This window comes from Balaenoptera acutorostrata, chromosome 9, assembly GCF_949987535.1.
Source record: "Balaenoptera acutorostrata chromosome 9, mBalAcu1.1, whole genome shotgun sequence".
NCBI lineage: Eukaryota > Metazoa > Chordata > Mammalia > Artiodactyla > Balaenopteridae > Balaenoptera > Balaenoptera acutorostrata.
Window position 1 is genome coordinate 25,305,920 of NC_080072.1, and position 25,284 is coordinate 25,331,203.

Sequence of the window (25,284 nt, forward strand, 5' to 3'; positions counted from 1 at the left end):
TCAGGAAGACTAAAGCAGATCTTACCAAAAAAAATTCCCACAATCAAAAATCTGCCAACTTGAATCCAGGACAGCCCCTAAATGGTAGCCAATCCTGATAAGAAATTGGACCAGTATATTGCATCCCTTCTGTGTACATTACATCAGGGCTCCCTAACTTAAGGTTTGCTGACTCACGTGTGGACTTCAAGGGCATTTCAGACTGACTGAAACCGCAGGCAAAGGAAGAGGGTCCACAGCTTTCAAGATTGTCAACAGTGATCCAATATTCAATAAAGTGTGAATACCATTAGCTCCTAAGGAAAATGGTTAAGAAGACTAGCTCCTGTTTCTTGACCACTTACTATGTACCAGGCACTGCGGTCGGCACTTTACATGAATCACCTGATTTGATTCACGCAATCACCCTATGAAGAAGGTACTAGCAGGATCCAGAGGTTTTACTCATGACCACTATTCTATGCCATTTCCAAAAATGGTGCCACATAACAGATTTCATAAACGTCTTCCCTGCCGAGAATCAGCTTCAGTTCTGCAACCCACTAGTTAGTGGGGAAAAGTCATTCCAATTTGATGATTCTCGATTTCCCCGCGTGCATGGGTGCATTCACCTATCTGATCCCCCAGATTGTCACAACTCAGAGCTCCCAGCAGTTTGAAAGTCGTGGTGGGATAGATGAGAGCGTTCTAATAAGGTCTGGTTAGAAGAGAAATCTCTTTTTCTGGTTAAATGCGCCACCACCCTCCCCCGCCCCGCCGCCCCTCCCCCTCAACATTGTCAGCAGGAGGGTTTGCACCTGACTTGGATTTCTCTGAAACCTGAATGAACAAATTCGCAGGAAATGCAAGGAGACTCCACTCTCCCTCCCTGTAGGTTTCAGGGTGAGGTTGCGACATCCCATCAGGATGTGACAATATTGCGACAGGTTGGCACCCACCCCGGTTTCCAAGTGATACATCACTCTGACAGGGCCACGTTGTTCTGCAGACAAAGAGTGGCATTTACCCAGCAGGCCACAAGCAAAGCTCATTTTCAAATGGCATCCAGGAGGGATGCAGGGCCATTATTTCAGAGCCAGCATTGAACTCAGAAAAACCCGAGTGTAGGTGTCTCTCAGCTTTTTGGCCTCAATCATTGTTTAGGGGTTGCAAACTCATGTAATGCAAGAATCAGATACTTTGGGGGGTTAAGGTACCTTTATGAATAAAATGGAAACCTTGGCCCCTCTCCCCAGAAAAAGGCACATATGTGTACACTCGTGAAATTCTGCAACAATTTCAGGAGTATGTGGGTCACTTAGGAGTCTATGGACTCCAGATTAAGAACCCCCAGACCAGCTACACCACGAGGAAATGTTCTCTTTGAGATGTCAGCCATTTACCCAAGCTAGACTTCCATCCAGCTTAAGAAAGACCTCCCGCGAAAAAAATTCCCCAAATAAAAATGTGTGCATCATCGTATGCAAGAATATGCAGCCAAAGGCAAAAGAAACTTGAATTTCTTCCAGCCTCTTCTTCCAGCCCCCAGGGCGTGGGGGACAAGCTGTGGAATCACCCACCTGCCTCAGCACTAAAATCTTTTGATCTGAAACCTTACCTTAATATGATGGCCTTGCCCCCTGTATCTTCCCCTGGCCCCAAAATAAAAGTCAAAACCTTTGAAGTTAGCCTCGTGGTTAAGTGATTCATCCTTATAAAATAATGGCTTGCTCTGGGGAAACTGTCCAGTTTGGCCTTCTCCTGCTCCACTCCCAGGCACCTGAGGTCAAGGTCCAGTCCAGACGGGGCAGCACCAAGGCACAAGTTTATCATGAGTTCCAGAGTGTGACTTCATCTAAGCTGCTTCACAAGAAGCAAAGATTAGAAGCATTTGCATATGATTCAGCTGTGAGCCATTTCTTTACGGGATATACAAATTTCAGTGTTATAATAGACCATGCCACCCTCGCTCTAGGCTCAGCGAGTCGGTAAATAAACACATCCATCCCGAGTTAGCGTGATTGGCTCGAGGACTATCGGGCAGATCAGGAACACTGACGGCGGCCATTTTATGAAATGAGCAGATGACAGAGAAATCAAAACAGAGCCCGCTTCCCCACCTGTGTTTATCAGCGAGGGCATCAGTTTACATGTGGCCTCGCCTCAGCGCGGCTTGTGACTTGCACTAAAACACATAAAGATACTTAACTGCGCTCCATTTCATGGGAGCTGGAAATCTAAAGACTCAGACAAATGACAAGGGTCTTTGCGGGGTGGGGTGGGGGGGTGGTTCTGGTCCCGTCCAGTAGAGACTAAACTATTCTGAAAGGAATTGATCCTTACAAGGCTGTAATTAACTATCCTACCTGGAAGGCTGTTACCCCAAAGAATTTACCAACCCAGACACTGAAATGATTCTTAAAGTGATCATTCTGATCGGGGTCCTGGATGGCTTATCTCATTTTCCAGCCTGTGTTACAATTTCGGGATAGGAATCTGGAGTAAGGTGATCAAGAATCAAGGGAGGTGCAGGAGAGCAGATTTGTAAAGCCCATTTGAAGAAGGACTATTCAAAAGTAGAATAGTCGAACTCAGGAGACAGTGAGTTCCCTGTTACTACAAATATGAAAGCCGACGTTGGTCCCTGTTGATTGGGAGATTCCAGCAGGTTAAGTCAGGATGCAGGAGACAGCAGGGTGGCCTGGCTGTGAGGGCAGCAGAGTTGTTGATTATGGCTTTTCGTTTCCCAGGTGCCTAGAGACCTAACCATCCCTGAGGCTCAGGAAGTGGTTGGTTCAACTTTATTCTTCCTTGGAATCTTCTGCCCTAAGCCAAAGACCCAGGACATGGGAGATGACACCTTAGGAGGTGTGTCAGGAAGTCAGAGGGTGACCAGGGTGGTTTCTTCAGCTCTGAAAACCTTGGTCTTGACTGGGTGGCAACGATTGCCACAGAAATTTTACCCTGGCTGGCTCAGTTCCCCCAGCACGGCAAATCCACTGCAGAACCTTTCCAGTGTTTGATCTAGTTCCCTAATTTCAGCAAATACTCAGTGACACATAATGCGATGGGCCTCTGTGTGGAGGGGGAGGTCGAGAAATGAATTGGCCTCCATTCTTAACCTCAATTCCAGAAGCATTTACCCTGGCTCCCAGCCCCGTCTCATTCAAAGGGCTTGACCCGAACAAAACCTCAAACCAAAAGCTTTCATTTTTTCAGTTCTCAAAAGCACACTCAACAAAATCAAAAAAAAAAAAAAAAAAAAAAAAAGGAAGGAGGAGGGGTTGTTTTTTGATTCTTCCTTTCACAGACACTCTTTTAAATCCCAATTCAGAAGTTGCCCCAAATCCAATTCCAGGAAAAGACAGATTCACTTGTGACGGGTCTAAGCTTCATTTCACAGAGCCAAACAGATTCACAAATTCGCACCGAGATCAAGGGACAGCACGAAACCCTCTCTTCACCTCCCCCATGCACTCATTCCTACCAATGGACCTATTTGTAAGTGGACAAGGGGAAGTAATCTGAAATACAGTCTGAAAGCTCCTCTCCCAGACTCCCAACAGACCAACCCTCCCACTCAGTGTAACCTTGATTGAGAGTCATGGGTAGCCCTCAGATGCATCCAGTCCTAACCAAACACAACTCATATGAACATAATTCATAATGTGCAGGTGGTCTGACTAATTAGAGAGTCCTGATGAGCCAACAAGGTCAGACTTTAAAACTGACCTGTGATTCCCAGGGTTCCAGAAGTTTTCAGCTACTGCCCCTCCACCCAGAGACCATCATCCCAGGTTCACTGACCTCTGAATTCCACTGTTAGACATTCTTTCTCTAAAGCCAAAGACAGCTTGTTGAAAATTAAATAGAGCCTTCTCCCCCATAAGTATACCCACATATGAATAATTTTATTGGATAATTTCACAAAAGCAAGTTTTTACTGAAAAGAGAGTTTCTGTTGTCACAGAGAGTGACTTGGTTTCACAGGAGCAAAACACATTTCCTAGAGGCATCCTTGCTGGTCATTTTCAATGTACAAATATGGGCCCCAAAGCAGATTCTTTCTAAACCTTTCCTAGCCTTTTAATGGGAAAGACTCCAGCAAAGTTGGAAATGTAGGGCATTGGTAATTCTCATTAATTCACGGCAAGCACTTGCAGGAGGTACACTCAGCCTCGGATGTCAGGACAACTTACCAATGGGAAGGTGACCGCTGGTTGTCATGGAGATCTGGGCCCGGCAGAAAGTTTTGCTGTCCAACAACTCTGTGGCAATGAAAACATAAAGGACATTAAGAGTCCCCTCCTTACAATATAAATTTTTGGCTGTTAGAAAACCAGAATAAGAATGTAAAAGGGTCTTAAGCGTTGGGGAGTTAGTTACCTACTGTGCTACCATAGTTGGTGTCATATAAATAGTTCTCTTCTTTCCAGGTGTTCATGATGGAAGGGTCTACAAAGGACAGAAAATGGGAATGTCAGCAATCACCTTCCCCAGGTGAGGAGTTTGCCTTTTCTTACTCGCTGTTCATCAGAGAGGTGTGGGACAAGGGGGTGGTTCTCAGAGAGAAGAGATAAGATTCTGCTTCAGCCACATGTTACCTTATAATAATGTTACCCCAGTTTTCTTCCAGGGCCCTAGGGGAGATGGACTTTGTTAAGGCCCCATGCAGGTGTTCTACACCTGTTGCATTTTGAGGGAAGTGAGAGAAGTTGCAACAGTGGGATCCTGTCCTAGACCAATGCTTTCCTGAGGATATTCCCAGTCTGCACTTGGGGGGGTCCAGGAGCCTGGTGTTGTCTTACATTCTACTATATTGTCACCAGAATATTTTTATACTAGTAAAAAAAATGGTAGGGACAAAATAATTTCATGATTAATGAGCATCTTTTCCTAGTAACATCTTCCTGGGAGAATTAATGATGTTTTTTTAAGAAAAAGTCTGCTCAGTCTTATCACAGAGTCTTTACTGCTAAAATCCAGAGAGAAACTCTCCGCAAGTTGGGTGACAGCCCCCTCCCTCCAGGATTTCTCCAATATGCTTAAGGGGTGACATAAAATTTTCAAAACAAAACTAAGGAGAAGGAGATAAGAGTGTTACCAAATCAAATAAACAGGTTTTAAGAGTAGGGCCTCATTGCTTCATCTAGGAAAAGTTCTCTCTCTCTCTCTCTCTCTCTTCAGTGTGCTGGGTAAGCACGTCTCCTGACTCTTCAGATTTCAGACTCCAAGGAAACTCCCCTCCACCTACCCTAAACGAAGCCCGACTCCTACACACCCCTCACCTCTGGGCTGATCTCCAACAGAAGCTTCTTCTTTCCTGGCTGGCCAAGAGCTGTGAGACCTGGCAGGAGCTGTCACCTCATCCCCACCAGGAACTTCCTGCTCTCCCCTCGTCACAGACAGAGGCTGCCCTCAGTTCCCTCCTGCCCAGCCTCTGAATTTCAGGGCCGGGGTGGTAAGCCACTGGCCGAGTGTCATTTTGTTTTTGTAGCATAAATGTTATAAAAACCTGACTCACTGGCTAAGTCCTCCTGTTTACGACATAGGGATTTAGCTGGTATTTGAACTAATAGCTACGTGTTTGGGCACCCCAAGCCTGATCTCTTAGGGGTTACACCCTCTGTCCTCGTTGGGTCACCTTATACACCTGTTGTTGTCTCTGAAAACAAACAGAACCAATAAGGTTTGGGGGTGTTGGCCCCTGTATGAGCCTCCTTTCCCCTCCTCCCATGGTGGAGCTTCTTCCCCACCCTTCGGCTCAGCTTTTCTGAACTGGCAACATGAGAATGTCTGGATGGTCAAGGAGGAATTGTCAAGTACTTGGGACCTCTCCAGTACCAACCTGGCTCCTCCGCTGGGCTATCTGTCCAGTCAATAGTGGGGATTAGGGGTCAGGGGGCACCATCCTCTCGGCCAAGTCCTGTGCCTGCCTCTAGGGCAGTCATGCCCATAAAGCATAGACCATCTGGGTAACTCAACCCTGGTCTCTGGGGGGAAGGGCAGGGCTAGGAATACCTAATTAACATGTTTAGCAGCTACTGTTTTTTCTTTAATAATGGTAGATCAGCCCCCTTATAAAAGAGTAAATAATGCATGGGGCCAATTTCTGCCCCTAGTGACTCACAAATCACCCCAGGTCAAATACAGTCCTTGGTGACTGGCACGCAACCTGCAGGGAGGCCTGAGGCAAACTCGGTGGTTGGTTCATGTGGCCCACATTCTCACTGATGTGGACATGGGGAGTGACCTTGGAGCAGTGGCTGCTCCTATGGACTTGGGGGGACTTGCAGAGCTCTCCCTAGACTAAGAGGTCATAGGCCAAAGGTCACTATGCAAAGACCTCTGATTGGTACAAGGCTCTAGGGCACAACTTCTCGAGGCAGTTACTGCCCCCTGCAAGTCCCCAGGGGAGACAGAAAGTCCCCAGGAGAGAGATATTGGGACAGAGGAAGGAGGGATGATTAGGCAGATGAAGGAGAACAAAAATGAATGTAGCTACTCTGGGACTGCAGACCCTACTCAGAGCTCAGAATAGTGGCTTTTGTCTAAAAGCATACTTAAGGCAGGAGTCAGTTCCACAGCTGCCTTTGGACACCCCTACAGAAACTCCAAGGTCCCCAGAAACTGTAGTAACTACAACACAAAGTCCGAATCTTCCTCCTCCTTGTGAAACACACTCCCTCCAAGGGAGGAGGGAGAGAGGAGACACTGACCCTTCCTCTTCTCTCCCCTTGCTTCTCCTAACTTGGCCAAGTGCAATCCCCTGACTCTCTGTGGTGACAAGAAAGCCCACTTAGACTCTGCATTTTCTGGGCTCCTGGATCAGAGCCTGGATGTTCCCTTGACCAACCATGGGAAGCAGAGAAGTGTGGGCAGAATTAGGCTCACCAACAATCTTAGAAATCAGAAATTGTCGGCAGTCATTGGTCCCAAGGACGAGGGATGAGGCTCATGGCTGCCTGGCCCATTGGAGACAGCCAGGGAAGAGACATCCCTGGGTTTCCTGCCAAAGTCCTGGCTCCGTCCTGCTCCCACACTCTCCCTCACACTCCCTCCCAGTTGTCCTCCGCGGGCCTTTGCCTACCAAGTTGGCTCCCTTCATCTGCCACGACTCACCGGTTTGTTCGGTCTTGACAATGACATTGTGTGTGGACTGGAATAGGTCACTGCTGCACTGGCCTGTGAAGGACAGATTGGGAAACTCAGGGCAGGCCCACGTGGAGCCAAAGTGTGATGCTTGACCAAGGACGAAGCTGGCTTCATGGAAGAGCTTCTGACAATCCCGCAGCATGATCACCCTTCTTTGCCTCTGGGAGGGGGCTTCCCTCTCTGGATCTATAATCTCAAGCCTGGGGCCCTTGACCCAGAAAATCAGTAGCTAGGGCACCAACATCAGATGGAATTATTTGGCCTTGTATAGAGAAGGCATCCAGTATGAAGGAAATAGAACTTTAGAAGTTGAAAGACCAGTTTTTCCACTAATAGCTGCAAGGTACTTCACCTTTCTTCATCTTGGTTTCCTCAACTGTATATTTAGGGGATTAAACTAGATAAAGTCATTAGATTTCCTCTAAGGTGCTTTCCCATACTAAGATTTGATACAAAATGCAAAGAAAACACAAGGAAAACCACCTTAAGTCTTCTTTGATCTTAAATTTAATCAAACCCCTTTTGATTAGATCTAATCTATGAGCTATGTCTGGATAAGTGCAGTGATTCTTCCCTTATTTATGCCTGGAAACTTCTCTCCAGATGTATCATATATACATGTGAATTCATTTCATATGTTTTTCCTGCCCACCCAGATTATAAATATCTCAGGAGCAAAGGTCATGCTTTAATGTCTCTGACCTTCAGTTTTCCCAGATGAAAACTGCCCCTGTCAAATGGGTGCAATATTTATTTTCTCATAAGGTCACCAAATGAATCAATTCACTTAGAGTCCTTGTATAAGTAAATACTCAATAAATGTAAGTTAGTAGAATGTCTACAAAAAGGCAAACAACGAAACAAAGGTGAGAAATCTGGCCATTAGGCATTCAGAGGCACCAGCAGCATGCAAGTCATGGAAGGCCAAAGATGGAAGGTCAAAGGTGGAAGGTCAAGGATGGCCACATCACCTCCCACGCTTCCCTGCCTTAAGCTTCAATCAGGGCAAAGCTTTAAAGGAGCGGATTTAATTGGAGGTGGGGAGGTAAATATTTTTAATTCTTCAAGTGTAAGTCTGCTCTTTCTGAAGATTCCTGGGGGTTATTTTTAGAGCTTTGTTTGGTTTGGTTCTAGTAAAAGAAAAATGAGCAACCACCTCTGTGAGGTGGTTGGGAAGTAGGGAGTGCCCAGGAGCTGAATGAGGTCATCTCAAATGGCCACCACTTCTGCCCGCTCCGAAGCCAGACGTTGGGTTCTCTTCAGTGTTGATGGCAGCTATCTGGATCTGAATCTGGTTCATAGCCCTGGAGCTCATGCTTCCCAAAGCCCCAGCTACATGCCCAAACACAGATTCTGCTTAGACAGACATGCCCATTCTTATGTGGACAGGACAGCTCACTATTCATACATATCACTGCTTTCCAAAATAGTTCTCAGAGGAGCTAGTTTTTATAACCATTATCAGAAGCACCTTAGGCCAGTGTCAAGGACATTATGCAAGATAGTTGTCTACCCTACCAGCTCTTACAAGCCAGTGTAGCACGCGTGCATGTGTGAATAAACTATCACCAATGGACAGCCTTTAAACGGTGCCTGTCTATGTGCTAGGTGAGGCCTCAGGAAAGACACCTGGGGCTCTAGGGCAGCACCAATCCCAGAAATCACTGCAGAAACATCCCAAACGTGTCCAGACCATTCGTTTTAAGCCTTTTTTCGATTCAGGACCTTTTAAAAATCTGTTGTAATATCGTAAGCTTTCTCCCCTCCCAAAAAACAAACTAGATCTAATTTTGCCTATTTTCTTACCACACTTAAGTCCCATCTTAAGAACCTAGGTGTAGAAATTTTTTTCTAAAAAATAGCCATGATGATCTTAACAAGCAAGGGATTGGGAATGAAACAATTGAACCCCATTTGCAAGAGAAAGAAGTGGTTTTCTGAGAGTACCAAGTATCCTGTGAATACCCAGCTAACCTTTGTCTCCTTGGAAATTAACCATGTAAGGAGAGAATTACATTATGCTGGATTTGTATGGGATTAGACACACCTTGTACCCTAGGCTTCAAGCCTGTCCTCTCACCTCCCTTCTACTTCTCTGTCTCAGGAAACAGTAATTTGGAGGTGAAACCATCCTTGGATGGCCCTAAACAGGAACCCTGCCAGCTGTGGAGTCTCTGCTCTTCCCAGCTGGCTCCTAGCAGGGCAGAGAGACAGAGACAGAGGAAACAGAGTTACCATTCCACTTGAGATGCTGCAAGTTGCTGTAGAGGAGCTGTCCCGCTGTCCCCGCCGCCCGGGTGAACTCTTGCGGACTCATGCTGCAGAGATGCTCGCCGTTGATGTCAAACTCCTGGAAAGGGATGCAGCTGGCGTCCAGCTGGTTGGTGTCCAGGAGGTGCTGGAGCCACTCCCACACCTGGTACTTGGTCCAGTACTGAGGATGGATTTCATGCCACTGGCCTCCAAAAAACCCGCTGGAAACTGCAAAACAGGAGTCGGCCCTGTGAGTGACCCGTGTTTGTTTCCGAGCATGAACCCAGACATGGGGATGCCCTTCTGGCTGCCAGACGTCACAGGGGTCACAACCACCCTCTGCGTGCATCCGTGGGGATTGGAGCGTGAGATGGGCTCTGGAGAGGAGGCTCTAGGAAATGCAATTCTTTCCCCAGTTGTGGTGGGAGCCAATCATTCAGCCTCCGTAGATCTTCATTTTGTTCTCCATACACTTACCCCTGAGCTCTGGATGAGGACACAACACTTGAAATGCTCTGAGATCATGAGCTCTTTCCCCACCTCCCACAAACTACCATGAAAGGTAAAGCATTGCTACAGTTTCAACAGAGTATTAGCTTCTTGTCCACACCCACATAGTTCTCTCCTTCTTCTCCCTCTCTCTCTCCCATTTATTTCTCATTTATTTCCCATTTACACACTCATATATACACATACATACCCAAAACTCAGATCATCTTCAACCAAAAATGAAGCTTGAGACTCAGGTTCTTTTCTCTGTGATGCCTTTGCTGCTCCCCAAAGTGGTCCAGATGATTCATGTGCTCACTGAGCTGACATCCTCCCACCCGATACTGTTTATTATAGCCACTAGGATGTCACTTCCCTACTCAGCTACCTTCAGCAATTTCCCTTTATCCACTGAAATTAGGCCCAAAACTGCCAAGTCAGGCATTAAGGCTCTTCACTAACTATTCCTCAAGTGACCTTTTGCCTTTTTTCTACGTTGTTCTTTCAGCCCGGTTTGTCTTCTACCTATCACTCCCTGTTGAATTTCTGCCCAGCTTGCTGACCCTGACCACCCCCATAAAGCCATCGCAGACCCCCCTGACTGACTGCTGAGGGCTGCTGTCCTCTGAATCTCCAGGAGATGCACTTTACATTTCTCCTAATGACGTTTGTCATGTTCTGCCTCTCTTGATGGGTCTCTAACTACAGTCCTGTTCTCCTTTGTAAATTGTATGCTCAAGGTCATGGACTCTGTCTTACCCATCCTTGTATCTCCCATAAAAACTACCTCAGAGACTTTGCCATCATAGGTACTGTCTCTCTATTTCTTTAGTAAATTTGGGGCTGAAGAAGAAATAACGTGGGAACCTGGAAGAGTTGTGAGGTGCATTCACAAGATGGTTAATTCAAGTACCGGTGAAGAAGAGGAGTTCATTTAAGCCAATAAATATTACTGAGCTCACTATGGGCTAACCATCTATGTATGTGACTCTCATACTCACTTAAGAGAACATGACTAAATCAGCCCAAAATCCTGGAGGGATGGAGAAGAGAGAACCAGCCTCTGGTGGCATGTAACCAGACTGAGAGACTTTACGATCCCCTTGAAAGCATGGGCCAAAGGAAGGAGCTCTCTAGTGGGAAAGGTGAGGGGCAAGGACAAGGGGAAAACCCTATTATAGCCCACCAAGCTGAAGGAGGGGAAATCCAGCTGAGCATGACACACAGATATTCCCTAAGGATGGACCAATAGAGGAAAACGTAGCAAAAGAAAATGGTCCCTAACTTTTTCTTCAAGGTCATGCTAGATCAGTACTTCCCAAACTCTAATGTGATTATGAATCACCAGGGAATATGGTTCAAATGCAGATTCTGATTCCATAGACCTGGGGTGAGGCCTGAGTTTCTGCATTCCTAACAAGCTTCCCCAGGATGATTATGATGCTGGTCAGTGGATACAGTTTGAATGGCAAGGAGCTACAGAGCTTCAAAAGGTTTGATCCCCATAATGCCTATGGCCTAGGCCTCAACACCCCAGGAGGTAAGGCTGAAGGGGGAATGTTTCCAACCCGGTCCCACCTGCCACTCATATTGTGTGCCTTACTCCTCATTCCTCATGGCCACACAAAAGCAGGCCTAAACCCTCAGCCTGGGCCCTAAAGGAGAGGCCAACAGTGGAGGGGGAAGGGGCAGGGACTGGACGAATCTAGTCCCAAAATTTAATTACATAGAAATATTCCCTAATACACCAACACACAGAGCCTAGACCGGATGTCTCTATTTCCTCCCTACTTTTTGGTGTCCCACCAATACAGCTATTTAAGGGTGGGCTACATTTTTTGCAGCTCCCCAAGTCTTTTTTCTTTTATTTTTTAATTAATTGTGTTGTTATGACCTTGCAGCTCCGGGTTTGTAAACAGGAGACAACAACTCTCAATAACCCCACACCAGGCCTGCGGTACTTTCTTCTCTCAGTGTCACGTGACCCAGATGAGAGGATACTTCCTGACAGTGCAGCCTGTTAGAACTTGGCAGAACCCGAGAATTTTGTCTAAAGTTGACCAGGGGAGACTCCCCATCAGCCAGGCGACTCATCAGATTCCTGAAGCTTTGGGAAAAGCACTGAAAATTGTATGAGTTCAGCTCCTCTCTGGCATTCAACTGGCCTCCCCCATCAATCATGACCAGGAGCTGGGCCTTCTCTGGGGCCTCCAGAAGTTAGAGAGTAAAAAAGTGATGTTTAAATTCCACTCCCTGCTGACTACACTCCAGAGCAAACCAGAGGGTTGCTGCCTTAATCGAGGGTCCTAGGACCTGGCATCCAAAAGATTTTGCAGCCTAAAGAGCTTTTCCCTGTTTGGAATCATCCTTTGAGGTCCCCACAAGGAATCTGAGTCCTGCCACAGGGAAGGTCATGCCCAGAAAAGGCAGGAGTTCAGAAGCACAGGTGATCAATAAGAGAAGGTCACCCATCCCTGCTTTTGATCATGTGTGGCTGGGCTTCAAAACTGGAAGGTGGAGCTGCCCACGGATCGGCCACTTCTTGGAGAATGCACCCCTTCCATCAGCCTCCCACTGCTGCTTCCCAGACTCTGTTCACCGATGGCCCATTTCCATTTTCTCAAGGGAAGCAAGCACAGCAGAGTCTCTGGGGAGGAGATTAGCAGCAGGTATGGGGTGGGAGAAGGCCCAGAGCTCCCTACACCCACTGCGGTTCGGTGCACAGCCATCTACGCAAACTGAATATCTTCACAATAGGGTGCGGTGCCCTGATTCAGCAACACCTTTATTCAGTCCAGCTTCTACAGTCAGCCATGGGCTTGATCACCAAACCCTCTATAAGCCCCACCACCAGGCCCTCCTTCTAGTCAATCGGTTATAGATTAAAGCACCAAAGGCAGGCACCTGGTCTCCTAACGACTCTCCCCTCCCTTTACAAAGGGAGGTCACCAGAAGATGAAATAGAAAGATTCAGCTGCTACAACTCTCTTCTCCTTAACTTCCACGCTTCCATGTGACACACACACATATACACACACGCACACACAGTTTTCCATCCTATCCTATCTTGATATCCCAGCCAACACTATTAAAGTTGGCCTTCCTTTGGGGTGTCTCTTCTATCACCCTCTCTGCCAGGCTACCAACCTGAACCTTTGAATATTGGGAGAAAACCATGGAATATCTCAAATGGGCTTCTGGCTGGGGCCCTGGGGGGCCTGTGAGGACCTCCAGCGTGAAGAAGAGTTTTCTCCAGTCACCCTGGTCCCCACACCCCCCGGCTGAATAAAACCTGTATTTTTCATTAAGTTGGGAAACGAAGCCTAATTAAAGCCGAGGAAGAATCCCCATGGGGAGTGACACTGACCCCCGCGCGGCCCCTTACCATTGCACGTGGGGTAGCTGTCTGTCCAGGCCGGCTGCTGGTGGAGGAGGTTGTTGCTGGGATTGAGATTCATTACACCACTTCCTTCCAGAATCATGATCTGTAAGGGGATCAAACAGGCCGTTCAGCCAGTGCCTCTTGGACAAACGTCATTTGAGAGTATAGATCATAGAGTGAATTTAGGAAGGAAGAAAGAATTTGGTCCTTCCATCCATTGCCTGTGAAGCATGTTGTCACAACCCTTTCAGTAAAAGCAAAACTCACTGGCAATTAAAAATTTCCAGGTTCGATTTTCATATGCATGAGGCAAGTTTTTACAGCTACCCATTCACAAATGAATAATCTCTGATCAGGAATGAAACGGGAGGAAAATGTAATACTTGCTCACTGGGCGAGTCTGGCCAGCAGCCAATTTTTTTTTTTTTTTTTTTTTGACAAAAGTGAAAATGCCAAAGAGGTTTTTATTTAAAGTAAAATTTCAGGGCTTCCCTGGTGGCGCAGTGGTTGAGAATCTGCCTGCTAATGCAGGGGACACGGGTTCGAGCCCTGGCCTGGGAAGATCCCACATGCCGCAGAGCGGCTGGGCCCGTGAGCCACAACTGCTGAGCCTGCGCGTCTGGAGCCTGTGCTCCGCAATGAGAGAGGCCCGCGCATCGCGATGAAGAATGGCCCCCGCTTGCCACAACTGGAGAAAGCCCTCGTACAGAAACGAAGACCCAACACAGCCAAAATCAATCAATCAATCAATCAATCAAACATACGCATCTGATTCAAGATCCTCATTAAAAAAAAAAAATAAATAAAAATAAAGTAAAATTTCAATCAGTGAAAACCCAAACGGGTAGCAGAACAGACCCGGCACCTGTGCAGGAACTCTGACCTGAAATCAGACATTTACAAGTCCCGACACATCTGAGCAGCCTACACCTGGGCATCCAGTAAATTTCCTCAGCACAAATATCTGCCTCGGGATGGGCTCATCTTGGAGGACCTCAGCCATATTTGACCTAGAGTTTTTCAAGTATTTGGCTCCGTGATAATATTAGAAATCAGTTGGTTTCTGGGACAAGACACTGCCCCTTCCCTTCTTTCCTGGTAAAAATTCAGCCCCACATTCCCTCTCCTTTTAGAGACCTGGAGAATTCCGCAGGCTTCAAAGCTGATCTGAAGCTGACTTTCTCAGTCTGAGGGCTCATTTTCTCAGTAAAGGACCCCAGGAGAAGAGGCTTTCTTCCATGAGCCTGTTTGGGTTTTTTAAACCATGTAAAAATTTTACGCTTTAGAAATATTCACCTCAGTCATCCAGCATCTACAATGTTCCTACCCTCAAGGCAGGCGCCCTCCACCTTTCAGACTCAAAGCCCCAGAAGTGTGCTCAATCATCCAAAGGATGAACAGCTTGTTTCCAGAGGATGATTGAGCATTACCCAGGGCCTCTAAGGGTAACCTGCTCTTTCTAAATGTTCGGGTAGGGAGAAGAGTCTAGCTTTAGAGTAGCAGATCATGGAAATGTTTCTGCCTGTATGGGGGAAATCTTGCATCTTCACGAGTCATCAACCTCTCCCAGTTGGAAACTGCCCAGCCAGACTGGTTCCATCCCTCAAAACCCTTTCCTCTAATTTAGCTAGTGCTCCTCTGGTTCTATGTAGGGCTTGAGAGGGGAGAAGAGGCGTCTGGAAAAGGCCTAAAAGTTCATTCATGTATTCCTTTGTTCAACAGATATTTATCAGCCTTGCAATGGGCTGGGCGCAGTTTTAGGGACGAGGGATAGAGCAGTGATTAAGAGTTGAACTAGGCTAAACAGGAACATTTATCATGATTATTGACATCATCATCCTGGTTGTTTGGCAAATAATTAGGCCTAAGTAGAAGGTAGGACAAGGAAAGACGGGGTGGGGATAAAGAACACTGTAACAGACCACAGGGTGGGGAGACGGCAGAGCTGGATTCTGCGTGGTAGTGCCATAGAGATGAGTTTCGAAGTCAGGAAGAGCGGGGCTTTATCCCACGCTCTCACACTTACCTGCTAAAGTTGGTACTAAGTCGAACAGAAGTCATTAACCTCTCTGAACCCCAGTTTCCTCTTATGCAAAACACAGGTTATCATACGTACCATGCGTATTGGTTGGAGCTTAAACGAGTTTCTATACCTTGGGCACTTGGCACAAAGTAGGACATGGCCGCATGGCAGGTGTTATGAGGAGGAAGGGTACTGCATCTCTGCATAACCCAAACCAGAAGCAACCTTGGGCCTCAGTTTCCCCACGCAAAAATTTAAAGAAGGTGAATTGCTTCTTAAGTTCATTTCCAGAAATCTCTTTGATTTCTCACTCTCAGAGAAAACCAACCCAAGTCAAGCCTTCTTCGCCTTCACAGGAACGGGGCCTTTTCCCATCGAGCTTTCTACAGCAATTGCCCTAAGCTAAGAAATCAAATGGGGGACTCCAAGGTACAAGAAAACTTGCAGGTCCCCAGAGGGGTGGCTGGGGGAGGGAGGAGGCATGGCACTGGCTCCTGTTTGCTCAAGGCCGGGCTTGTTCCTTGCCAGCATTTGCTCAGCTACAAGCAGTAGACAGGTTACTGTTTAACCCTGAAGGGGCTGCAGCTCAGAGCCCAGCCCATCTGCCCTCCAGGCTGTGGGTAAGGGTGGGGTGGGCAGCGGAGGCTTCCCTGAAATTCTTTCACAAGGGTTTGCCCGCAGGGCTGTTTCAAAGTGGCCATTTCAGTGGAAGCCAGACCTGCCGGGGCCAACGAGGACCCACCTCCTCAGCCGGCTGGCCCAGACCTCCTGCTCACCACTTCCCGGAAAACTGGAAGGCAGGGTGGTGTGAGGACTGAACGCCTGGCTTTGAAGTCAGGGAGAGGTGGGCTCAGATCCTAGTTCCCCTGCCCACCGTGGGTGACCTTGAGCAAGTTCAAGTCTGTCTAGCCTAAATCTTTCTGATCCTCACTTTGCCGCCCTGTAAAATGGGAACAACCCAGACGCAGAGGGCTGTGGGCATCAAATGAGATTGTGCATGCAGAGAGCCAAGTGGGTACTAAGGAAGAATTCAATAAATGTCGCATGACCGTGTGGGCCAGTTTTCCTTTTATGACCGAATGCCCACCAGCCCCTTTCCTCCGGGCAGACATCATTTCTCAGCATGAGGCACCCAGAACTCTCAACCCACAGAGAAGCCCTGAGGACGACAAGGTCACAGCTGCCCGGTTGCCACCCGGCCCCCCAGGAGGCTGAGCGCGCTCCCTGCCGACACCCCCTTTCCAAGGGAAAGCAGCTGGCAGGGTGAGGGCCCTTTTTTACAGGGCACAGTGAATGGTTACCGCCCATAAAAGAGTTTATGTGGCTTATCCGTTAGTGAGTCAGAGTTCGCCGAGGTAACCCGGGCTTGTGAGGAAAGAAGATCAGTATTTTCAAGCCAGCTTGGGGCTGCAGGGACAGCGCCCTTAGGGTGGGCACCGAAGGCCCCCCACCTCGGGCCCAGCATGGCGGAAGGCCTTTCACCAAGTCCTACTCCCCTCGGAGGCCCAGCTCTTCAGGTGTAAAATGAGGACATTTGCCCCCCAGCAGCCTCACAGGACTGTTGAAAAGATCAAATGAGATAATGGATAATAAATGTGCCTTGCGAATTGTTTTAAAAAAAAAAAGCATTATTATAACCAACTCACCCACGCTCCCATATATGAATATAAACTTTCTATGGTACATGGTGATTACTTTATGGGGTATAAAAAGCAACACTTTTCATTAAAAAGTAAGGGAATTATTTAATACTGCTCTTTAAGTTTTCTACTTTACCTTCAGCGTAGCTTTTATTATTTTCTTTCAAAAGAATAATGTATCAAGTGTGGGAGGTAGAGACTTTGGAATCTCTGAGGCCTGGATTGGAATCCAGGCTCCCCATCCTTCAGCCACGTGACCTTGAGTATGTTACCCTTTCCCAGCTCAATGCCTTCACTGATTTCAAAGGGGAAGTCGGGGAAAGTGGATGTCCTCCAAGCCCAAGGGCTGTTTGGAAGGATAAATAATATCATGGATTTAAAGGTCCCTAGTCCGATGCTAGAACACATGCCCTCGTTTAAAATCAGTTTCTTTTCCTTTCTTTAAACATCAGTTCTCAGGGTGTTTCTCTAACACATTTTACTTCTTCCAAGATTGGAAGAAGTAAATTCAGAGCCTAAGTAAGAATGGTTCCACCCTTCGAGCCAAAAGCAAGCTGGGAAAATGTTCTATTTGGCCTCATCTCCAGCTCGAGGGAGAATTCTAGGGGTGAAAAGCAGTTTCTCAACCTCAGCATGACTGCCATCTTGGTCCAGGATGGTTCTCTGTTGCGGAGCCGACTCGTGCATTGCAGTATGCTTAGCTGCGTCACTGGCCTCTAGTCACTAGATTCTAGCAGCACTCACCCACCACCCCCTGAAAGTGTCCCCTGGAGCCAAATTACCCCCAGTTGTGAACACCGGTCAAATTAGAGCCTGTGGAGGTGACAGCTTAGGCTTTGATCTTGCTGGTGTGGTGACCTTGGACTGTTTTCTATCCTTTCTGAGCTGCTATATCCTCTTCCAGGAAACAGCCATGGCATTAGTATCACCACCTAGGCTTGCTGGAGGACTGACTGAGATAAGGGACTGTGAGGTCCCCAGCACAGTGCCTGGTCATGCCGGGTAATTGCCTCCTAGGTGGAAATTTAAGAAAATGCACTGAGTATCAGGCCCACCTTTGTCTATTCCCGCATGGTATGTATTCTGGGAACACAGCATTAAATTGCTACTTGGGCTATTAAAAACTGCACACCAAAAAAAAAAGGTAAATCTTAATTCAAACCGAAAGAGTGAAATGCAATGTGGGTGATGCAGCGTTTTTCCATCTGCATTCTCTTATCCCCCCTTCGTGTATACAAACAACCGGAGGGAACTTTTTGCCCCCTGTGATTGTCTTGACTTCCACATTCGCCCAAGACATCACCCTTTGCACGGCAGTTCTAAAACTGACACTTTGGGCGACAGAAGTCTGGAGCAACGCGTGGGACCCAGTCGACTACAGTAGACGGTACCTCATGCCAGCCTTCCAGCCAGGACCTATTCCACCTTAGGCAGCAATTCCCTGGCAAACAATGGGCCACTAAGGTTTGACCAGTCCGAACCCATTTTGGCAGAGAGACGGCACCGTGCTGTGCTGGGGGTGGCCACAGACAGACACTCTTTACTCCCCTACTTTGTTAAGTGGCAGTTCAGGGTTAAACACAAATTCCCACAGATCCCTAAGTTGCTAGGGTCTCAGACTACTTCTGGGCCACCCACGCATAAAGACGATCTACCACCTCTGTACCCGCTCTACCAGACCTTCATCAAAGGCTAAATTCCCTTCGAGCACCAGCTTGACCACCACGCACAAGGAGGACCAATGGATCGGGGTAGAGGCCATCAGAGCACTTGGCCTGACCCTAAAGTTTAAGAGTCTCACATTTTAGCTGCTGCTCAGTGGCACAAATGGGAATGCATGAGAAAGAGTCTCACTAACACCTGGGTTGAAAGGGCATACTCAAGGCGTGAGGAGCTTCAAACCCAGCCTGGTGCTGCTGCATTTCTGGAGGGCAGCTCTTACAGTGACTCACATGGTGAGGGTTGAAATCTTGATTCTGCCCCTTGGCAGGCTGTATTGACCTTGGGGAAGTACCATCCTCTCTAAAGTCTCAATTTCCCCCTATGACAGAAAGTGGGGGAAATAGAGTTGAAGTGCGGATTAAATGAGAATGTTTAATGTGTAAGAATGTAAAGTTTTCACACATTATCTCATACATGGCAAGTACCCAGGAAATGTTAGCAGTTATCATGGGGTCTGCCCAGGGATGTCTCTCTAAACTGTGCTGGTTGGCTTGGGCAACATTCTTGGGGTCGGGTTAGACCCTTCAGAGGCAGGATGGTGTAATGGTGGGGAGTTCCAGGCTCTGGAGTCAGATGGCCATGGTTCAATCCCTGGCTTTGCCAGTTTACTAATGGGGCAAGCTTGGACAAGTGATTCAACGTCTCTTGAAGGTCTCAGTTTCCTCATTGATAGAATGGTATGAAAAGTGTTGATAGATGATATGAAAAGGGTTGTTGAAAGACAAAATGAGATGATACCTGTAGAGTGCTTGGAAAAGCGCTTGACACATATTAAGTACTTGGTAAATTTTAGCTGGTTTTTATAATCATTATTATCATTTTTTTTTTTTTTTTTACTTTGAGGTTTATTTATTTATTTATTTATGGCTGTGTTGGGTCTTCGTTTCTGTGCAAGGGCTTTCTCTAGTTGCGGCAAGTGGGGGCCACTCTTCATCGCGGTGCATGGGCCTCTCATTATCGCGGCCTCTCTTGTTGCGGGGCACAGGCTCCAGACGCGCAGGCTCAGCAGTTGTGGCTCACGGGCCCAGTCACTCCGCGGCACGTGAGATCTTCCGAGACCAGGGCTCGAACCCGCGTCCCCTGCATTGGCAGGCAAGATTCCCAACCACTGCGCCACCAGGGAAGCCCTATTATCATTTCTTTATTGTGTTGTGGCTATTATTTTGTTATCTCCAAGGAGGAAATTGAAGGTTAAGTTCACTTCAAGCAAGGCTTCTAACTTCCACCATTTACATAATATTCAGCAATCCCAGCTGGCTGGCACAATCTAGCCTAGGGCTGGGCTCGTGCCTCCCCACTCCCCATCCTGGGCTGCTGGGTGGACGCCCCGTTAGGCTGAGCTATGGACAGCATCTCTCAGCCCCTGCTCACAGAAGCCGTGCTCCGCCCCTCCGGGCATGCATCCTTCCTGCTCCCCTTCGTCCCACCAGACACACGCTGCCTGAGGCTGCCAGGAGCAGCGGAAGGGCACACCTCTGCAGGCCTTGGGTTACCACCCGGCATGGTGCTCTCACACACCATGGCTGGTTTGCAGGTGCACAGGAGAGCAGCACATCCAAAGTGGGAGCTCCTGGCAGAGAATGGCCAGAGGATCTCTCTATCCTACAGGGTCCCTTAGCGCATGAACTGCTCATTTACTGGAAGAAGGGGGTCTGGGATTTGAGCTCATAGGGACAGAAAAATGAGGGGAAGGAGGCACCACTGGGACTTTGACAAGGGACCAGAGTCATGCACTCCAGAACCCAGGAGGCTCTGCCCAGTCTCGGGACTCCTACCGAGGCCAAGAACTGCTCCACTGGTCTCTCTTCTTAAACACACAGAGAGAACCTGCCAGCAGAGACAAACGCAGCCCAGCTTGGGCTCACTTATCTGGAGCAAGGTGTATCTTTTGCTCTGTGGTAAGTTTACTGAGACCTAGGACAAAATGCTTTAAAAATGAAAAATAAAAAAATAATAGTAACTATACTATAGTAGCTAGGGTTTATTGAACATTTAAAATGTGCTGGCTCTGTGCTAATAGTTTTAAATACATTATCTCAGTCAATATTCACAATTACTCTGTAAGGCATTATGTCATTTAACAGATGGTTTATCCGAGGCTCAGAGAGGTTGGATAACTTGTTCAAGCTCACACAGTTTCGAAAGAATTGAAGCTAGAAGAGAATTCAAACTCCAAGTGTCTAGCAACAAACCCTGGGAACTTTCTGCTGAGAAGGGGGTGCCTTGCCAGAGATGAAAGATGCCTTCAACTCATCCTCACCCCCATCCCCATTCCATACATACTCACAGCATTCTCCCTCTGCCATCTGGGGCCTCACACCTTTACCAGGTTTCTCCAAGATTACAAAATTCTCTGGTTCATTCAATCATGCAGTGACCTTGATTGAAACCCTTTCCCTTTTTGCCAGAGCAACCTGAAGCCATCACTCTTCTCACTATATTCAAGAGCTCTTTTTAGAATGAAAGGGTAGAAATCTGTCTTCATTCTGTCATACCTACGATATACTCAGGTAGGAATATTTAGGGTATGAAAGCTGGGCCAGTTTTACTCTTTTAGCCATTAATTACAGATTTATACACCTATATATTTATATACACATACATACATATTTACATGCATATATATACATGAGTATATTTGCACACATATATAATATAAACTCTCCTTTTATGGCTCAATAAAGTTATTTTTATTTTATATTTTGGAAATAAACTGGTCCATAATTCTTTGTGCTTCATCTGAATTAGCTCTCAGTCCAGAAAGTAGGGTTTGCTCTTTCTGGGAGGGTAAAGATACACTGGGAGCCACCAGGACCACAGAGCAGACCATAAGCAGGGCTTTGCCTGTATTCCCTGTTCCCAGCCCCAGGGGACTGGGAGTCAAAGCCATGGTCTGCCTTCTTCCCAGCTCCTTGATACATTCAACCACAACATCCCCAAATGGCCTCAGACCTGGCTGCCTTGTGTGGCTATTTTTACTCCTCAGGCCTGAGGAGCAATTAGACATTGTAAATAATTACTTTTGCAATGACAGTAATATCCAAACCATTCTCGGTCCTTAATCAAAGTTACCAGCAGGTGAATTCACAGCATTTGCCTGAAGGATGTTGCAACAGATTACTGACTTCCTGTTTCAATATGACTGTCATTTCAAGAGAACTACTCCCAACGAGGAGAAAAGAAAATTCAAGTACATGTGAAATCTAACTGAATGTAATACAGACAATAATTTGTGTTTTCCAAATGAAACAAAATGTGAATCAAGCTTGGGGAATGTATTTGATCCTCTCGGGATTACATCACAGGTAATTTCATACCCTCATAATGTGTTTTGAAACAGACATTTCATGTTCCCAGGGGCAACATCAGAAGCATTATTCCTGGGCTTTCAAGCGTTTACATGAGCAATGATGCCATATTGGGAGGCCAAGAGTTGATCCATTATAGATACACTTTACTGACTGTGAGCCATTTGGAAATATACATATTAGGCTGATCTTTATCAGTCTTGGTGCCAGATCCAGACAAGATGCAGATACTGACAGTGGACAGGCCCCAAAGTTGATCAAAAAACAAGATTACCTTTCATGACCCCAGGAGCCTTTATCAATCTCGTTCAGATATGACAAACTAAGAAAAATAGGGCAAGCTTTGAAGCATAAAAGGTCACAGAGTCTTTTGAGACCTCAAGAGAAACTAGGGTTTTCTCCTCTTCAAAATGCACACCAGGTTTTGCACGTATTTTGTGGGCCCCAGGCCCTCTAAAGACCATCCACTGACCCCTGAAGATCTATGGACACCATGGATCTTTAAAAAAAAAAAAAATCTCTCTTGCACTCATGTTGGATTGAAATGTAAAGAAAACTTTGCAGTGGAGTTAGGGTTGGGAGACAAGTCTACTCCGACCTCTGAGAGAAGGCCTGAGAGATTCTATTCTTGCTCTTACTTGACATAGGTGTTGCCTAGTTTTCCTATGGTGACACCAGGAGGGGCCCCACTGTCCTTCTCCATCGACACCTAAAGTAGGGATTGTGCTGCATCCAGGAGAGTCATTCTGGACCTCTGTTTGGCAATGCAGTGAAGAATTCACCATCCTCCCCACCACCCTGAACCTCAGTATCTCTCTCTCCACTAATCCTCGATCTCTATTCTAAAATCAAATAATCATAAAGTAAAGATCATATAGAAAAAACAAAAAAATCCAAAAACAAACAAACAAAAAACCAGGCCTACTTTTACAACCCTAGGTCTCTGTAGGTCTTTGGAAAGGTACAGGTATGGGGACTCGAGGATTACATTTATGGTGCTTATTTTCCTACTTGACTGATGAAGCCGCACACGTGTTTCTCAAAGGTTGGTCTATAGGCCACCTGTATCATCATCACCCGAGGAGAAGTTAAATTTGAAGTTTCCTGAGGTCCCGCCCAGACCGTGAATCAGAATGTACATTTTTAAGACCCTCCTTTCACGAATCCTTAAGCACTCTCACAGCTGAGAGCTTCTGGCCAAAGATTCATCTACTTGCCTTCCCTCTATTTCCCACCACAAGATAACAAACTCCAGCAGATATCAGCCCTAAAAGAAACATCCATAAACACCAGGAAATCTTTGTAAAGTCAGAGACAATACATTCAATCCGAAGAACTCAAGCTCCAGTTCATCTGAGGATATTCTATCACTGCATTATTTGCAAACTTGAAATAAAGCTGTTCCTAATGTCCAGTACCACCAAATGGTTCAATGCAACAGTGCTCAACGAACTTACAGGTATGAGTCTCTGAAGGCCGAACAAACAAAGCCAGCCTCAGAACACAGCATTTGCAGAGGATTTTTGTAATAATTATTTCCATCAAAGGAATCTCATGACTGGCTGAGTCACCCCTTACCCCAACACCCCACACCCCCCGACCTCAGCTCTTCCAAAGTTTACTTAACCACCTTGGATTTCAGACCTCATACCGAAGAAAATTAGTATCTTAGCCTTCAGCAGAGAAACAATCATCAAGGAATGTTTGTCCCACAGGTATAAATATTTATCCCCTCCAATTAATATATATTTCTTGACTGTCTACTAGATGCTAGGCACCGTGCTGGGAGCTGGGGGCACAACAGTGAAAAAAACACAGAAGCTGCCCTGCTCAATTGGACTATCCAGAGAGGACACCACTTCTGAAAACAACAGTAGCTCTTTCCAAAATCATCTGACCTCATTCGCCATCTCCTGCTGGGGTAACCATGGAGCAAGAAGAGACAGAGCCAGGCAACCTGCTCTGGCATTTGGAAATCACCAAGCTTGGAAAGAACTTCAACTCCATTTAAAAACAGGACTGATCCTCTTCTCTCCAACAACCCCAAGCCCTCAACTTCACAGGAAACCCTCACCAAGACCTGGAGTTGGCAGCCATGAGTTTCACACGAAGCAGCCTCAGCCAAAACCAATCTCCGCTCAGGGCAGAATAAAGCAGTTGGTTGTCTGGATGGCTGAAGGTCTCTCCCTGAGACAATGGCGTGTTTATGTGTTGGAGGGTTAGGGGCAGGTTAACATAAAACCCACCGTAAACAGAGCTGTTAATTCAGTTGCTGGCAGGGGCTTCTGTTATCTTCTGAATACCTCCCAGAGGGTATAAGCCCTACCTTTGCATTTGAGTTGGCAGCAGAGTTATTTTTTTGCACCTGTTGCTCTGCTCCAATAACAACGCAGTTAAGCATTGATTTGTTGGAAAATAAACAGAAAAAAGCAAAGAAAGGCATCTGCCCAAACAGCCTGAGCTGGTTTGACAGAGCGTTCATGCCAATTTGTTTTTCCTATAAAAATCAAAGAAAAACCTGCGCTTTCAGTTTGGATGCTACCCTCCCACTCCCTCAGAAGAAAAGGTGGTATCGAAGAGGCCAGCCAGAGCTGGCAGGGCCAAGGAGCCAGAAGACACTGTACTTTTCCATCGGCTGGTTCTGTGAGGGCGCTGAGGGGTGTCCAAGATCTGCAGAATGACATGGCCAGCCTCCAGCCAGCCCAGGTTAAGATCCTGAGTCAGATTAACAAGGGCGGAGAAGGGGCTGCTGGGGTATGATCAAAACCCAAACCACACTCTTCCAAATGGTTGACTTCTGAAAGTCAATATGGTTCAAGTAGTAGGTGTGGCCTATGGTACCTCCCTAAGCAGAGATTCAGCCTGCTTCTCCCAAAGACGTCTTCATCTAGCCCTGGGCAGCAAGCATAGTTTGAAAACTCCAGGTCTCTGGACCATAGCTTTCCCAGTGGGGAAGGGAGGTTAGCCATACCTACCTCCAAGGCAAGATGTGTAGACTCACTCATGTCCCACCAAGCGACTTGTTGTGCCAGGTCCCCAGTGGAAAAGACCTAAGATGTTCACAGTGTGATGCCTGCATTAATTCAAGCATCATCGTGATCTCATTTCTCAACAGTTTGTCAATATCACATGAGGAGCTCAAGCCTAAAAGGGCCACAAAGGGCTAAACAAAACACTCAAATGGAGATCATGACGATACTAATTAAGCAGTGGTATCATCGCCCACCCTTCAACACACAGTGTCAGAAGAAACCTCTTAATATCTCTTTTTAAGCCTTGAGCAGAAAGCCTAGGACGTGGGCAAGGCTCGCTGTTCCCCGAGATGACCACCTC

General features: G+C 46.8%; 1 protein-coding gene across 4 annotated transcripts in view; it reads right to left on the reverse strand.

The window, feature by feature from the left end:
* Positions 1–25,284, reverse strand: part of EHF (ETS homologous factor) — a 42,458-nt gene that overhangs the window by 7,626 nt on the left and 9,548 nt on the right. For 3 of the 4 annotated variants that reach the window (XM_007181057.2, XM_007181058.2, XM_007181056.3), the window contains exons 2-6: positions 13,262–13,361; positions 9,370–9,615; positions 7,102–7,164; positions 4,366–4,434; positions 4,179–4,247 (exon numbers count right to left, since the gene is read on the reverse strand). In XM_007181057.2, coding sequence (XP_007181119.1) covers positions 4,179–4,247; positions 4,366–4,434; positions 7,102–7,164; positions 9,370–9,615; positions 13,262–13,358 — 544 coding nt within the window. In that variant the 5' untranslated portion in view covers positions 13,359–13,361. The remainder of the gene's footprint in view (positions 1–4,178; positions 4,248–4,365; positions 4,435–7,101; positions 7,165–9,369; positions 9,616–13,261; positions 13,362–25,284) is intronic. The other variant, XM_007181059.2, reaches the window with a different exon arrangement.